The sequence below is a fragment of the Pseudophryne corroboree genome, chromosome 5, assembly GCF_028390025.1.
Source record: "Pseudophryne corroboree isolate aPseCor3 chromosome 5, aPseCor3.hap2, whole genome shotgun sequence".
NCBI classification, from domain to species: domain Eukaryota; kingdom Metazoa; phylum Chordata; class Amphibia; order Anura; family Myobatrachidae; genus Pseudophryne; species Pseudophryne corroboree.
In genome coordinates, this window is record NC_086448.1 from 163,823,383 (window position 1) to 163,841,103 (window position 17,721).

Genomic DNA, 17,721 nt, shown 5'->3' on the forward strand with positions numbered 1-17,721 from the left:
AAGTGTTTCCAGAAATAGTTAAGCTTGCAGGGACGCTTGAAAGTTTGGAGACTAGAGGAGAGTCTATACATGGAGGCAGTCGCCATACACCTAAAGATTAGCTGTCCAATCTGGCTGGTTGGTATGAAAATCTGGTAATTGATGAGATCAAATGACAATTACCATTTGCTCCCGAACACTGGAACAGACAAAAATGGTCTGTCAAATTGGTTAAATACATTTGATTTACCCAATTTGTCTGAACCTGTGTCAGTTTTACTGCATTTACAAGCAAATGGTCAATTGCCATTTTCTCTCATCCATTACCAGGTTCGTTTCAACCAGCCATATTGGACAGCTAAATCATTAGGCGTATGGCCAGCTTTACAGTAGTACTTCAACCACAGGCGGCAACACAACAAAATTATGGCTTCAGCTTCTACCTGCAGTCATCACAAGATCATTCTAAATGATTGAGCAAGCAGACACTACTGAAAGATTTGTGGTAGAGTACAAGTATATTATAGGTAAACAGTCACTATATCGACATGGTAAAAAGCTTCATGTTGACATTTGGTTTAGACGACGACTACATGTCAATGTATTTTAGGTCAACATTAGGACCACAGCCATAACATGTATACTATACAAATGTCACTAGCTGCAGTAAACTTTGACCTCTCCCCTGGAGTCTGCCATGGTAATGACTATTCATTTTCCTTTACCTCAGATAGAGGCCTCCATTGCTCTATTTGCCTCTCCAAGAAAAGGGCTCTACAGTGGCAGTTTGGGCAAAGCTTCTTAAGTGCAGGACTAAAAGGTGGAAAAGTATCTGGGATAAGAATAACGTGGACATGAGGTGAAGACTTTAGGAAACCAAGGGCAGGATTCGGAAACATATGTTAACCTGAAGGCTTATGTACATCTGATGGTGGGGCGCCTGCACAGTACACATTCTGAGCATGTGCAGAACAGGTCCTGTGCCCTCCCAGGCAGTGCCAAGCAGCAGCCTTATTGAGAGGCTGAGGGAATTCAACGGCAGGGGAGGGCAGAGCTGGGCAGCATTACTGAAAATGGTGGTACAACTCCTTGTTTTGGGAGTGGAGAGGAAAGTTTTCAGTTGCATTTTCTGGCACCAGCAGTGTGAACAGCCCTGCTATTCTGCACAACCTGAGGGTTACTCAGACAGCCAATGTCCACACAAGTCATCTGATGCTGCCTCCCTCTGATAAAGCAGCAGATCACACAAGCATGCAGGTGGTGTCTATGTACTCGAGATGCCTCCTGCTGCTTTTGCAAATATTTGTACAGCAGCTGCGAGTCTCTGAATCAGGCCCTCAGATATTGTTAAGAGGTCAGGAGAAGTGTTCCCGGTCAGCATAAACAGACATTTTTGCTGATGGAATTTTTCCCAATGGCCCAAAAACTTAAGTTGTGCACTTTTGGACAACTTGCCAGCCAAGTATCACTTACTATGGAGTGACAGGGACCATAAGTTGAGTGCCCTTACCTGTACTGTAAAACTGGTTTAGCCGCTTTGCGTTGCTAAACCCAGTACTAATGCACACATACAGGGCGTGTGTGAGTGGGTGCCCAATATATTTGGGCACCCACAAAATAAATGAATCTGCCCAAAAGACTGTCTCACTGCAGAAAATGCACCTACAAATCTACTCATTCATCTCGAGGAATAAATCAAGCCTTTGAGAATTATAAAGTAGAGAATCTGGCCATAGCAATCATGTCACTTTATAGAGCGTGGAACAATTGCTCATAGCTATTTAACACCATCACTCAAAGGTTTCATACTTCTCCCCAAATGACAATGTAGAGTTCCTCTACAATGACTGATTTCTATAGTACTCCCTAGTAAATGCGGCACTTGGGAAAAACAGCCAGTTCTGACAAAATTATCCTTAAATTTACACAGGTGACTCATTTCCTTTTAATCTGCATTAACAAGTTCTTGAAGTTAGTTTAAGACATGCAGGACTATCATTGTATATCCTTCACCAGGCACTATAAAGTGATGGGCATTCAGATGCTTTGTAGGAGATCAAACTTAATGGGGGCCCACTGGTGCAATTCAATTGTTCCTCACTTGGGAATGCATGCTGTGTGTACCCATTAGTACCAGCTTTAGCAGTGAGTCTTTGGGTGGAATTCAATTGTTGACGCCCCGTCTCGCCAGCAGCTATTCAAATTTTTCTGCCGACGGGCAAGATAACAGCATTTCAGCTCACTACCCCCAGGGGTAGCGAGCTGAAATGTACAAAAAGGAAACCGTTTGGGCAGCCAAATGGGACTTTAAGATCACGCCCATGACTTTAGTCGGGTTTAGCAGCTACACCAGACTGCTATAAGCACAATAATTGGAGGGGGACCACAATTGAATACCACCTCGCTATCACTGGGGCTATATAGCAATTAATCATCACTTAAAGCCCAAACCATGTCGTTTTCACACTTCTCAGCTCATACCACAGGAGGCTATGGGCTGACTACATCCAGAGAGATCTGCGTTGCAGCAAAATTGGACTACCCCATCTCAGCCCAAAACAGGGGAAGAAAGGGTGATGTGCAGTCTAAAAGTGACACACCCTCTTCTGCATCTAGAGTTGATTCACATAAAAATAGGGATTTGTTTACTTACCGTAAAATCTCTGATTCAATCTGGGGGGATGCTGCGCCATTACTTGTGGGTTAGAGGTGTGTGGTTGTGGAGTTTGGCACAGAACTATCAAAACCTGACTCCTCCCCCCTCTAGCCCCTCCCATCTCCTTCCTGCCTAGCCAGCACTTCAGTTAACGTTTAGCCAAGCCAAAGGAGAACGACCGAAAAAAATAACTGGTTAAACCAGACAAAACATATGGGAGGGATCGCAGCGTCCCCCAGATGGAATCAAAGAAAGATTTTACGGTAAGTAAACAAAAATCCCTATTTCTCTTTTATCCATCTGGCGGACGCTGCGCCGTTACTTGTGGGATTTCCCAAAGCAAGCTAATGAGAGGAGGGAGATGGAGACGGCATAGCCGTCCGTAAAATTTGACGCCCAACAGAGGCAGTCTCCAAACCGAAAGTATGAAAATGGTAAACTTTGTAAACGTATGCACAGATGACCAGGTCGCTGCCCTGCTCAGCTGCTCAATAGATGCACCACTGCGAACAGCCCAAGAAGTTCCAACAGCTCAAGCCAAATGAGCTCGAATTGAGTCAGGAACTGAAACATCTGAAGACATGTATGCCTGTCTGATGGCCGAAGTAACCCAACGAGCCACTTTGTTCTTGGAAGCCGGCCAACCTCGTTTGGGCGCATTAAAAACCAACCACGCATCCGTACGACGAATAGATTCCGTACAAGATAAATAAATCCGTAAGGCCCTAACATCCAAGAGAGCCAAATGGGAATCCTCCCCGGAAGGAGAAGGAGCAAAACGCTGTAAGGACAATGTCCTGATATAGATGAAACGCTGACAAAACCATCGGAAGAAAGGTTTTGTCCGCAGAACCACCCGGTCATCATGAAACACCAGCAAGGGTGGTTTGGAAGAAGGCCGCCAACTCATACTCGTCTGGCGGAGGCAACTGCCAATAGGAAGACAACTGAATGTTAGATACCGCAATTCTACAGATTCCATGGGCTCAAATGGAGATTTCTGAATAGCTGTAAGGACCAAGCTTAAATCCCAGGAAGGAACAAAAGGTGGCCGAACCCGAAGGACTCCCTGAAGGAACGTCTGAACTTCTGGAATGATAGCTAGTCTCCTTTGAAAAAGAACAAGGCAGAAGCTTGACCCTTCAGTGAAGAAAGTCTGACCCTTATTGAGACCCTCCTGAAGGAAAGACAATAGACGAGTAACTCTAAACAAATCCGGTGTTAAACCACGCTTTTCACCCCAAACAATGTAAATACGCCACACTTTGAGGTAAATTCCAGAAGTCACCGGCTTTCTAGCCTGAATCATCGTTTGTACAACAGGACGAGAAAATCCCTTTTGCCCTTAAAATGTTGGATTCAAGAACCAAGCCGTCAAAGCCAGCCAACTTAAATCTGGGTGGTGATATGGTTCCTTGAATCAGAAGATCTGGACGCAGAGGGAGACTGAATGGTTCCCCGACGACCATGTCGCGTAGAAGAGTGTACCACTGCTGGCGTGGCCAATCTGGGGGCACCAGAATGATTGGAAAACCTTCTCGCCGAATGAGTTAAAGCAGACATGGAATCAGTGGAAATGGCGGAAACATATCCCAATTGAAAGTGCCACGGAGCAGTCAGTGCATCGATTAGAATTGCTTGAGGGTCCAGAGTACGCGACCCGTAGAGAGGAAGTTTCTTGTTGAGACGAGATGCCATCAGATCTACATCGGGCATACCCCACTAGGCTACTAGAGTCAGAAACACCACCTGGTGACGCTCCCACTCTCCCGGATGCACTGTGTGACGGCTTAAGAAATCCGCTTACCAGATCGACTCCTGGAATGTGAATCACGGATATGGCCCGAACACAATGTTCCGCCCATGTGAGAATCTGAGCGACTTTTCATGGCGGACCAGCTTCGAGTGCCTCCCTGCTTGTTTATGTAAGCAACTGCAGTGGCGTTGTCGGACTGAATCCGAACTGAATGACCCTTTACCATGGTTTGAATCCGAAGGAGTGCATACCAGATAGCCCTCAACTCCAAGATGTTAATCTGTAACTTCGACTCTTGACTGTTCCAGAGCCCCTGAAAGTGATTAGTCTGAAACACCACCCCAGTTGAGAATCTGAGCCTGAATGGGTCGAGCATGAAACCTGGCATATGGAACTGCCTCAAAGGTTGCCACCATCTTGCCTAACACCTGCATGCATCGGAGAACCGAAACCACCTGTAAATGCAACAGTGTTTGAATTCTGGACTGTATGTCCTGAGGGAGAAACACTTTCTGGTTGTTGGTGTCGAATAAGAGTCCCAGAAACATAATTTTCTGGGAAGGAAGCAAAGACAACTTTGGACAATTTATTATTCATCCAAATGACTGTAGAGTCTCTATCGTGAGACGCAAGTTCTGGTGAAGAATCAACTCTGAGAGGGCCTTGATCAACAGATCATTCAAATACGGAGTAATGTTGACTCCTCCCTGACACCGCAGAACTGCCACCACATGGCCCATGACCTTTTTGAATACCCGAGGAGCCGTGGATAGACCAAAGGGAAGAGCCTGAAGCTGAAAATGCCAAGGCCGACTGCGAATCTCAGAAGAGACTGATGACCAGTCCAAATAGGAACATGCAGATAGGCGTCTTATGTCTAAAGAAGCCAAACATCCCCCTGGTTCCATGGCGTCGATAATAGAGCAGATGGAGTCCATTTTGAACTTTTGGGTTGAGATATGGATTCAAACCTTTGAGATTTAAAATGGGTTGAAACTAACAGTCCAGTTTGTCCACAAGTAAAATCCCTGACTTCTCTGCTGAGCGGGAACTAGAAGTATTACTTCATTTCGTAAAAGAGTGGCTGTTGCATGAAGAGCTCGACGTCTGGAGGGATCGATAACACAATATGGGACTGGTTCCTCAACATCTAACATATATCCTCTGGATATGACATTCACCCACCGATCTGGTTTCGACAGGAGCCACACTTCTTTGAACTGTAGTAACCGAGTCTCAACCATCACTGATCCCTCCGGAGATCGTGAACAGTCATGCAGTAGGTCTGTCGGCAGGTTTACTGGCTGGTCTACGAGTCGCCTGTGATTCTCTACCTCTGAATGCCCCTCTTCATGGGTACCTGGAGAAAACACGAAAGGAATGGAAACTACCTCTGCCCTGTATACGAAAGGACCGAAACCTTGTAGTCTTCGGTTTCTGAGGAGCAACTGTAAGAAAAGGGGCTCTTGCCCTCCTGTAGTATTTGAAATCTTCTTTAATTCCAACCCAAAGAGAACTCACCTTCAAAGGGTACCGCCGACAAGGTCTGTTTTTAGTCAGAATCGGCATTCCAAACCCGAAGCCAAAGCAGTCTTGCTGTCACGGTCAAGGCAGAAATACGGGAATGTAGCGCAGCAGAATCAAACAAGGCCTCACCCACATAAGAACCTCCGAAATCTGTTCTGCTAATTGAATGGCTTCCGATGGATCGTCAGACTGCATTCCAGATATGACCTGTGCTAGTCAGTCATCCGCGGCCTTGAGGACCCAAGCGCCAGCTAGAATTGGGCTTAGAGAAATACCTGATAAAGAAAACAGATTTAAGTATTGCTTCAATCTTCCTATCTGTAGGATCTTTCAACGTCACAGACTGTACAGAAGGAATAACCGTAGCTCTTGCTAAATGTGAAATGGGAGCATCTACCTTTGGGGCTGTTTCCCAAAATCTCGTATCCTCCTCTGTAAAAGGATATCGAAATTTCAATTTCTTAGGGGCTTCGAAACGAGAATCTGACTTAAGCCAGGACTCCTTTAAAATATCCGCAAAATGAAAGTAAGAAGGGAAGGCAGTAACTTGTCTTTTCTGTCTTTTGAAAAAGGCAGAGGAAGTCTCTGCCACCTCTGTATCCTGAATATTAAGAGTCTGACGGATGGCTTCTATCAGCAAATACCTGAGCTAGTAGAAAACTCATCTTCCCAGGCCAAAACCTCGTCCCACTCTGGGTCTACTTCCCCATCCTCCAATGGGGATGTCTCCAACTCCTCCCCAGAAAGTTATAGCGGGCAACGGCTGTGGCAGTTTTGTAGCAGAAGAACTGCCGGCAGAGATTACAAACTTGTTTAGAGATTGAGTTAAATCAGCAAGACATCTGCCCATATTTTGAGCCCACACCGGTTCCACCGTATTCTGACCGGATTCAGCCCCCGATCTAGACTGACGTAATTCTGAAATGGCATCCACCATGTTCCTGGCCCAAGGCGGCATAGACTGTTCCACGGAACCTCCCTGTTGGACCACCACAGATGCACCAGAGTATGAAGCACAGAGGGTACCCGCGTCCGCGCTACCCTTAGCTAGCCTTGACACATTGTAAGCAGGAAAAATAAACCACCGAGGATGTCTTCCCCTTTGTAGATTTGTCTGGCTTATCGGTCATAATGAAACTTTTTTTTTTAAACAAATGCACTACAAACAAACTATAAACTCAGTAGAGTAGTGAACAGTACTGTGAATTATACTGTGTAATTTATATTGAAAAAATACTGTGAATTATACTCAGAGAAAAAGATCTGTGTCTGTACTCCACAGGCACAAAACTAAAACTGAAGTGCTGGCTAGGCAGGAAGGAGATGGGAGAGGAGTCAGGTTTTGATAGTTCTGTGCCAAACTCCACAACCACACACCTCTAACCCACAAGTAACGGCACAGCGTCCCCCAGATGGATGAAAGAAATTGCTGCAGCATGTGTGAACATCCAGATAAAGTACTTTCAGAACTATAGTGTAGCACAGGCCGTACAGCGAACTAGTAATTCCCAGATTTCGATCAACCAGACTAATTGGGGAAGTTCCCAATTTTACCAATATCTGGGTTGGGTCATTGGCAGAAACCAACATGTGTTGACTCACCGATTCTGATATTTGGAATTGCCACCACCTGAGACAGAGTAGAACCAGTGGTGAATAAAGCTCACCACCGGGACCAAAGCATGGAGTGTGCAGCAAACCCGTGAGGGGACTATGCCGGTATTGTAGCTGGCACGATACCGCTGTCGGGAGTTCATTAGCCAGTATATCATACTGAACCCATTTGGAATCAGCAAATCGAGGATTTACATGTTTGATTGGATCGAAGTCCAAACCCAGTCACTAGCAATACGAGGGAATCGCCTCAATTGAGGGGCCCCATGCATCTGTATTTACATATTAATTGTAAAATGAAAACCTCACAATATATCAAGGTTACTTAAAATACACAGAAAATGAAAGGGGTAAGACTTCAATAAAACCTGAGCTAAAGGACAGCACCAGCTCTATCTTCTGTATACTTTTAGATTTCATGAGAATGAAATCAAATCCTTACAAACATAATACATTTAAATTCATAACCACACAAGCATCATTCATGAAATACTCTGCCCCCCCATAGACACTGGTATTCCAGTCTTGAGTATGTTCTTTAGTTTGCATATAATCCCAGTTACAAATGATACAGAGTATGGGACTCCAAGGGGGTTATCCAATGTCTTCCCACAGAGCTGTCATGGTGTACCACATGGGTACACATTTCTTCTTGTAGCCTCCCAAGGTGGTAAGCAGAAGCCTTAACTATGTGGGGTTTGCAGATTTTCCCAGTGCGTGCGTTAGGAGTACCCAGTGGAAACTGTTTCCTCTCAGTCCAAAGATTAGTAGGTTAACTGGCTCACCAAAAAAATAACCCGTGTGTATGTGTTTAGCGTAGACTAGATCGGCAAATTCTTATCTGCCGTCAAATTGCACCGACAAAGCTATGCCTGCACTTCAGCACCATGCCCGCATCTTAGTGGGAACACTATCTTACACAAGAATTTAGCTGCGGAGCCTACTGAGGGCTGGTTGCAGTGCCCGGAGCTAGACGTGTGCAGCCCACAGACTACACTTACCCCAGGTTCCTACTTGCACCTACATGAAGTACAGACAACTGCGGTAAGTAGGGCTTTAAAAAAAAAAAAAAAAAAAAAAGGAAGAAGAGCGTGTTAAACCTGGGTTTACTGTAGGAGCAAATGGCTTCAAATTTAATAGCTCTAAAGGTCCTGGTTAGGGCCCTCAAACTCCTATTCACAGGAGGATTTATAGATAACAGCTCCATATGGTAGCTGGATGCTTGTGACTCAGGAACCCAGGTATCAATGTCAGCCTCATCTCAGACACTAAGAATCATTACTAGGCAAACAGCAGTGCACAGAACATTACTAACAGAGGAATATCAATTGACAGCAAAGGGTGCAAGTCACTGTTGTGTTTAAACGCCAGTCTGAGTCACATAAACGTGCTCTCTACCCTATGAGGCAAACAATTGCGAGTGGCATGCAAATTCGTCAGGGCAAGACAATTGGCACTAGAGGGAAAACACTGCAGGGGAGACTACATCTCTGATACCGATTACCACCAACAGATCAATCAATAGCCGAAGTGTAAGCTTCTCAACAGACAGCAATGCCTCCATTTCACAAAACAGATAATCATACATTTGACTGCCTATGGTAAGGAGAATGAAATGAGGTTACTATATAGGTTTTGCACCAATAGAGATAAGAACCAAAAATTATCAAAATTCTTAGTTTCAACATGCTACAATTATTATACAAACTTTAACCACCAAATCCTCTCCAACCACCTCAGAATAACCAACTCAATCTTCCACACTAAAGTAGTAGCAGCAAAACACTTACACCCTTCTACAGTATATAGTATTTCCTCTTGGCAAGTTCTCACTCATCTTGGACATACATCATGTAGCCTGCAGTTATACTGGCAGTCTTGGAAGAGTGGAAATAAAAGTGCGGCATGAACTAAAATGAAAGCCCGACCAAAAAAATCCAGAAAGCGGACGTTTATCAGAATTTGCCCACCTTTACCATAAGATGCATCAAGCTCCTTAATGTGGGTGGGTAAAGCCATCTTTATGTGGCGTTCCCAATAGAAGCCTGTGGGCTTCTCTACTTGTTTTCCCCGAGAACATTTCAAACTGATAATACCTCCCAGCTCACCCTTGGCCACTACATCACTCTGCACATGCACAGAAAGACTCTTGGGTCCTAAACCCAGAAGTAGTTCTATCACAATGGACAGCTCATGAAAGCTGTCCTCTGCACACTTCTAGGTATATACTAGCATTACTAACACAGGTATGTACCCACTAAGACGGGATACACTGCATCGCAGAAACCATGCTTAGTACATAACAGCCAAAATAAGATTTTACTCACCGGTAAATCTATTTCTCGTAGTCCGTAGTGGATGCTGGGACTCCGTAAGGACCATGGGGAATAGCGGCTCCGCAGGAGACTGGGCACAACTAAAGAAAGCTTTAGGACTACCTGGTGTGCACTGGCTCCTCCCACTATGACCCTCCTCCAGACCTCAGTTAGGATACTGTGCCCGGAAGAGCTGACACAATAAGGAAGGATTTTGAATCCCGGGTAAGACTCATACCAGCCACACCAATCACACCATATAACTCGTGATACTATACCCAGTTAACAGTATGAAATATAACTGAGCCTCTCAACAGATGGCTCAACAATAACCCTTTAGTTAAGCAATAACTATAAACAAGTATTGCAGACAATCCGCACTTGTGATGGGCGCCCAGCATCCACTATGGACTACGAGAAATAGATTTACCGGTGAGTAAAATCTTATTTTCTCCGACGTCCTAAGTGGATGCTGGGACTCCGTAAGGACCATGGGGATTATACCAAAGCTCCCAAATGGGCAGGAGAGTGCGGATGACTCTGCAGCACCGAATGAGCAAACTCTAGGTCCTCCTCAGCCAGGGTATCAAACTTGTAGACTCTTGCAAAAATGTTTGAACCCGACCAAGTAACAGCTCGGCAAATTTGTAAAGCCGAGACCCCTCGGGCAGCCACCCAAGAAGAGCCCACTTTCCTCGTGGTATGGGCTTTTACAGATTTAGGGTGCGGCAGTCCAGCCGCAGAATGTGCAAGTTGAATCGTGCTACAGATCCAGCGAGCAATAGTCTGCTTAGAAGCAGGAGCACCCAGCTTGTTGGGAGCATACAGGATAAATAGCGAGTCAGTTTTCCTGACTCCAGCCGTCCTGGAAACATACTTTTCAGGGCCCTGACTACGTCCAGTAACTTGGAATCCTCCAAGTCCCAAGTAGCCGCAGGCACCACAATAGGTTGGTTCACATGAAAAACTGATACCACCTTAGGAAGGAATTGGGAACGAGTCCTCAATTCCACCTTATCCATATAAAAAAAAAAAAAATCAGATAAGGGCTTTTGCATGACAAAGCCGCCAATTCTGATACACGCCTGGCCGACGCCAAGGCCAACAGCATGACCACTTTCCACGTGAGGTATTGTAGCTCCACGGATTCAAGTGGCTCAACCCAATGCGACTTCAGGAAATCCAACACCACGTTGAGATCCCACGGTGCCACTGGAGGCACAAACGGGGGCTGACTATGCAGCACTCTCTTAACAAAAATCTGAACTTCAGGCAGTGAAGTCAGTTCTATTTTGGAAGAAAATCGATAGAGCCGAAATCTGGACCTTAATGGAACCCAATTTTAGGCCCATAGTCACCCCTGACTGTAGGAAGTGCAGAAATCGACCTAGCTGAAATTCCTCCTTTGGGGCCTTCCTGGCCTCACAGCACGCAACATATTTCCGCCATATGCGGTGATAATGGTTTGCGTTCACTTCTTTCCTAGCTTTAATTAGCGTAGGGATAACTTCCTCCGGAATGCCCTTTTCCTTCAGGATCCGGCGTACAACCGCCATGCCGTCAAACGCAGCCGCGGTACGTCTTGGAACAGACAGGCCCCCTGCTGCAGCAGGTCCTGTCTGAGCGGCAGAGGCCATGGGTCCTCTGAGATCATTTCTTGGAGTTCTGGGTACCAAGCTCTTCTTGACAATCCGGAACAATGAGTATAGTTCTTACTCCTCTCATTATTCTCATTACCCTGGGTAAGAGAGGCAGAGAAGGGAACACATACACAGACTGGTACACCCACGGTGTTACCAGAGCGTCCACAGCTATCACCTGAGGGTCCCTTGACCTGGCGCAATATCTTTGTAGCTTTTTGTTGAGGCAGGACGCCATCATGTCCACCTGTGGCCTTTCCCAACGGTGTACAATCATTTGGAAGACTTCTGGATGAAGTCCCCACTCTCCCGGGTGGAGGTCGTGTCTGCTGAGAAAGTCTGCTTCCCAGTTGTCCACTCCGGGAATGAACACTGCTGACAGTGCTAACACATGATTTTCCGCCCATCGGAGAATCCTTGTGGCTTCTGCCATCGCCATCCTGCTTCTTGTGCCGCCCCGACGGTTTACATGAGCGACCGCCGTGATGTTGTCTGACTGGATCAGCACCGGCCGGTGTTGAAGCAGGGTCTAGCCTGACTTAGGGCATTGTAAATGGCCCTTAGTTCCAGAATATTTATGTGTAGGGAAGTCTCCTGACTTTTCCATAGTCCTTGGAAGTTTCTTCCCTGTGTGACTGCCCCCCAGCCTCGAAGGCTGGCATCCGTGGTCACCAGGACCCAGTCCTGTATGCCGAATCTGCAGCCCCCTAGAAGATGAGCACTCTGCAGCCACCACAACAGCGACACCCTGGCCCTTGGAGATAGGGTTATCCGCCGATGCATCTGAAGATGCGACCCGGACCACTTGTCCAACAGATCCCACTGGAAGATCCTTGCATGGGACCTGGCGAATGGAATTTCTTCGTAAGAAGCTACCATCTTTCCCAGGGCTCGCGTGCATTGATGCACCGACACCTGTATTTGTATTAGGAGGTCTCTGTCTAGAGACGACAACTCCTAGGACTTCTCCTCCGGGAGAAACCCTTTTTATCCTGTTCTGTGTCCAGAACCATACCCAGGAACAGTATACGCGTCGTAGGAACCAGCTGCGACTTTGGAATATTCAGAATCCAGCCGTGCTGTTGTAGCACTTCCCTAGATAGTGCTACTCCGACGAATAACTGCTCCCTGGACCTCGCCTTTATAAGGAGATCGTCCAAGTACGGGATAATTATTTCGGCCATTACCTTGGTAAATACCCTCAGTGCCAGGGACAGACCAACGGCAACGTCTGGAATTGGTAATGACAATCCTGTACCACAATTTTGAGGTACTCCTGGTGAAGAGGGTAAATAGGGACATGCAGGTAAGCATCCTTGATGTCCAGTGATACCATGAAATTCTCCAGGCTTGCAATAATCGCCCTGAGCGATTCCATTTTGAACTTGAACCTCCGTATATAAGTGTTCAAGGCTTTCAATTTTAGAATGGGTCTCACCGAACCGTCTGGTTTCGGTACCACAACATTCTGGAATAGTAACCCCGGCCTTGTTGAAGGAGGGGTACCTTGATTTCACCTGCTGGAAGTACAGCTTGTGAATTGCAGCCAGTACTACCTCCCTTTCTCCGAGGGCAGCAGGCAAGGCTGATGTGAGGTAACGTTGAGGGGGAGTCGCCTCGAACTCCAGCCTGTATCCCTGTGATACTACTTGCAGAACCTAGGGATCCACCTGTGGGCAAGCCCACTGGTCCCTGAAGTTCCCGAGACGCGCCCCCACCGCACCTGTCTCCACCTGTGGAGCCCCAGCGTCATGCGGTGGACTCAGAGGAAGCGGGGGAAGATTTTTGATCCTGGGAACTGGCTGTCTGGTGCAGCTTTTTCCTTCTTCCCTTGTCTGTGCAGAAAGGAAGCGCCTTTGACCCGCTTGCTTTTCTGAAGCCGAAAGGAATGTACCTGAAAATACGGTGCTTTCTTAGGCTGTGAGGAAACCTGAGGTAAAAAATTTTCTTCCCAGCTATTGCTGTGGATACGAGGTCCCAGAGACCATCCCCAAACAATTCCTCACCCTTATAAGGCAGAATCTCCATGTGTCTTTTAAAGGCAGCATCACCTGTCCACTGCCGGGTCTCTAATACCCTCCTGGCAGAATGGACATTGCATTAATTCTGGATGCCAGCCAACAAATATCCCTCTGTGCATCCTTCATATATAAGACGACGTCTTTAATATGCTCTATGTTAGCAAAATATTATCCCTGTCTAGGGTATTAATATTATCTGACAGGGTATCAGACCACGCTGCAGCAGCACTATTTATGCTGAGGCAAATGCAGGTCTCAGTATAGTACCCGAGTGTGTATATACAGACTTCAGGATAGCCTCCTGCTTTGTATCAGCAGGCTCCCTCAAAGTGGCCGTATCCCCAGACGGCAGTGCCACCTTTTTTGACAAACGTGTGAGCGCCTTATCCACCCTAGGGGATATCTCCCAACGTGACCTATCCTCTGGCGGGAAAGGGTACACCAGCAGTAATTTTTTTGAAATTACCAGTTTCTTATCAGGGGAACCCACGCTCTTTACACACTTCATTCACTCATCTGATGGGGGAACAAAACACTGGCTGCTTTTTCTCCCAAAACATAAAACCCCTTTTATGTGGTACTTGGGTTCATGTCAGAAATGTGTAACACATTTTTCATTGCCGAGATCATGCAACGGATGTTCCTAGTGGATTGTGTATATGTCTCAACCTCGTCGACACTGGAGTCAGACTCCGTGTCGACATCTGTGTCTGCCATCTGAGGTAACGGGCGTTTTTTGAGCCCCTGATGGCCTTTGAGACGCGGGCTGAGAAGCCAGCTGTCCCACAGCTGTCACGTCATCCAGCCTTTTATGTAAGGAGTTGACATTGTCGGTTAATACCTTCCACCTATCCATTCACTCTGGTGTCGGCCTCACAGGGGGAGACATCCCATTTATCGGCCTCTGCTCCGCCTCCACGTAACCTTCCTCATCCAACATGTCGACACAGCCGTACCGACACACCGCACACACAGGGAATGCTCTGACTGAGGACAGGACCCCACAAAGCCCTTTGGGGAGACAGAGAGAGAGTATGCCAGCACACACCAGAGAGCTATATAATGCAGGGATTAACACTATAACTGAGTGATTTTTCCCCCAATAGCTGCTTGTATACACATACTGCGCCTAAATTTAGTGCCCCCCCTCTCTTTATAACCCACTGAGCCTGAAAACTACAGGGGAGAGCCTGGGGAGCTGTCTTCCAGCTGCACTGTGAAGAAAAAATGGCGCCAGTGTGCTGAGGGAGATAGCCCCGCCCCTTTTTCGGCTGACCTTTCTCCCGCTTTTTTCATGGATTCTGGCAGGGGTAATTTATCACATATATAGCCCTGGGACTATATATTGTGACGATTTGCCAGCCAAGGTGTATTATATTGCCCTCAGGGCGCCCCCCCCCAGCGCCCTGCACCCATCAGTGACCGAAGTGTGAGGTGTGCATGAGGAGCAATGGTGCACAGCTGCAGTGCTGTGCGCTACCTTGTTGAAGACAGAAGTCTTCTGCCGCAGATTTTCCGGAACACTTCTTGCTTCTGGCTCTGTAAGGGGGCCGGCGGCGCGGCTCCGGGACCGAACATCGAGGTCGGGTCCTGTGGTCGATCCCTCTGGAGCTAATGGTGTCCAGTAGCCTAAGAAGCCCAAGCTACCACCAGTTAGGTAGGTTCGCTTCTTCTCCCCTTAGTCCCTCGCTGCAGTGAGTCTGTTGCCAGCAGATCTCACTGTAAAATAAAAACCTAAAATATACTTTCTTTCTAGGAGCTCAGGAGAGCCCCTAGTGTGCATCCAGCTCAGCCGGGCACAAGATTCTAACTGAGGTCTGGAGGAGGGTCATAGTGAGAGGAGCCAGTGCACACCAGGTAGTCCTAAAGCTTTCTTTAGTTGTGCCCAGTCTCCTGCGGAGCCGCTATTCCCCATGGTCCTTACGGAGTCCCAGCATCCACTTAGGACGTCAGAGAAATACAGATAGTCAAACACAAACATTAATAGAGTTGGCGGCATCAAAAACGCTGCCCCCACCCCATCCTCATCAATCACCCCAGTGGGCAAGCATTATCCCCCTCCCCAAAGCCTCACCAACAGGCAGGCGACAGCCCCACTCCCCAAAGCCTCACCCACCACTCCAGGCAGGCAGTAACCCCTTGCCCAACGCCTTACCCACCACTCCCCCAGGCAGGCAGTAGCCCCATCCCTAAAGCCTCACCACCGGGTAGGCAGTAACCCCATCCCCAAAACAGACCACCACCCCCTCCCCTCCCCCATAGCCTCACCACCAGGCAGGCGATAACCCCTTCCCCAAAAGCCTCAACCACCACTCCAGGAAGTCAGTAACCCCTTGCCCAACACCTTACCCACCACTCCCCCAGGCAGGCAGTAAACCCATCCCCAAAACAGTCTCTCTCTCTCGCGATAACCCCCTTCCCCAAAAGCCTTAACCACCACTCCACCAGGCAGGCAGTAGCCTCATCACAAAAAGCCTCACCACTTGGCGGGCGGGCAGATGACCCCCTTCCCATAGCCCCACAACCAAGCAGGAGGCAGTATCAGGGGGCTTACATAACACATGGTCCCGCATACAGATGTGCCGCCTTCTCTCAGGGACCACATCTGGCAGGAGCCGGCCTGGGTCACATGCCGCATACTACGCAGTCACCGGGCCGAGAAGACACATGGGCATACCGGGGGGAGGTGCAGCACCCCGGGCACCGGCTCTTACACGTGAAGCAGGTACAGCAGAGAGAAGCAGCCGCTCGCCCACACTCACCTACGGAGCGGTACCCGAGGATGGCGATCTTCCGCGACTTGGTCTGCGGCATCTTTGGCGCCTCCACTGTGGTAGTTTAGTTCAGCCCCGAAGGCGCCGCATCCACCGTACGGGAAAGGAGGAACGGAGCGGGGCGTGCAGTGAGCTAAGGCTGGACTTCTCCGCGTATCACCCGGCCTGCTGCTACGTCTCTGCGGCTGCTTTCTGACTCCCACAAGGCGTCCTCGCGCTATCCCCCTCTCCGGCTGCTGCGCGTCACCTAACGTCAGGCGTCAGCTCGCCTTTATACCCCGCCCACCGGCATCATATCTCCCTTATGCCCCGCCCCCTCGCTCAGCTTGCTTTTATACCCTACGTCAGCCCCGCCCTATGCACCACCCTCTACATCAGTTCGCATATATCACCCCACCCTCTTCCTCCGCGCGGATTTGTTTTCATGATTGGCCCCGCCCCTACCAACGACTTGGAAAACGTGCTGCGTCATTCCTATTCTTTGATAGCGGCGGGGAGCATTCTGATTGGCTGTTTCTTGAGGCAGGGGGGAGCGGCGCATGTCAAATCCGTCATTCTGATTGGATGCACGTTTGCCTTCCTGACATCGGTCTCTGCAGAGTTTGCAGGCAGCACTGTGTGTGAAAGCAGAGGCAGGGAAACGCTGCGGGGGTAAAGTCGCCCGGTGCACGGATGTACAGAACCTAAGGAATAATAACATAGAGTGATGCGATTTTGTTATACCGTGTCCGCAGCACTTGCCCAGCATCCGACATGTTGTCATCGATCGCGATGCCCTAAAGCAAGCGGATTTGTCACCAGCAAAATGGCTCGGGTGGTGGAGACGAAATTGCGTGCCGGGTCCGGCGCTAGTGCTGCGGAGCATTGCTGTGCGCCGGTGACAGTGATGGTGCTGATATGGACAGTAATATAGTTTAGATTTGTTGGGGCACAACACTTTTACACCCTTAGCCAGTATAATCATCATCTCTGTATCTGTGTATTAGAGGCAGGAAAGGGATCTGAGCTTTTCCCCTTCACTGACTAGACAAAGTGTAGTTTGGATCTGAAGTTCTGAACTAATAATGTGAGGATGGCTCTGTCATCTTAAGGTGTATACGAGACACTGGCTGTTCTATTGATTGGCCGATAAAGTGGGTCCGTCGGCCAGTGTGTACGGGCGATAGGTCTGAACTCAGTCGTTCACAGACGTATCGCGTCGGCCCCGCAGCACAGCCGCTGCGCATCGCTGTGTGTGTATGGGCGACCAGCCGGCTGCCTGTAAACAAGCTGCGGCGGCCAGCGGTGATTGACAGCTGAAATGGGCAGGCGGGTGTACTCGCCCGCCCAGTTCATGACGTCAGTCCCCAACGGATCGGGCAGTGTGTATGCACAGCACACTGCCCGATCCATCCATAGATAGATATATCTGCCGATCAATTGATCGGCAGATATATCTA

The 17,721-nt window shown here is 48.1% G+C and overlaps 1 protein-coding gene across 1 annotated transcript in view; it reads right to left on the reverse strand.

The window, feature by feature from the left end:
- RHEB (Ras homolog, mTORC1 binding) overlaps positions 1–16,590 on the reverse strand; it is a 63,898-nt gene extending 47,308 nt beyond the window's left edge. Inside the window, exon 1 of the mRNA XM_063921847.1 lies at positions 16,271–16,590. Within this exon, the coding sequence (XP_063777917.1) occupies positions 16,271–16,322 (52 nt within the window). The 5' untranslated portion in view covers positions 16,323–16,590. The remainder of the gene's footprint in view (positions 1–16,270) is intronic.
- Between the last annotated feature and the right edge of the window lie 1,131 nt (positions 16,591–17,721).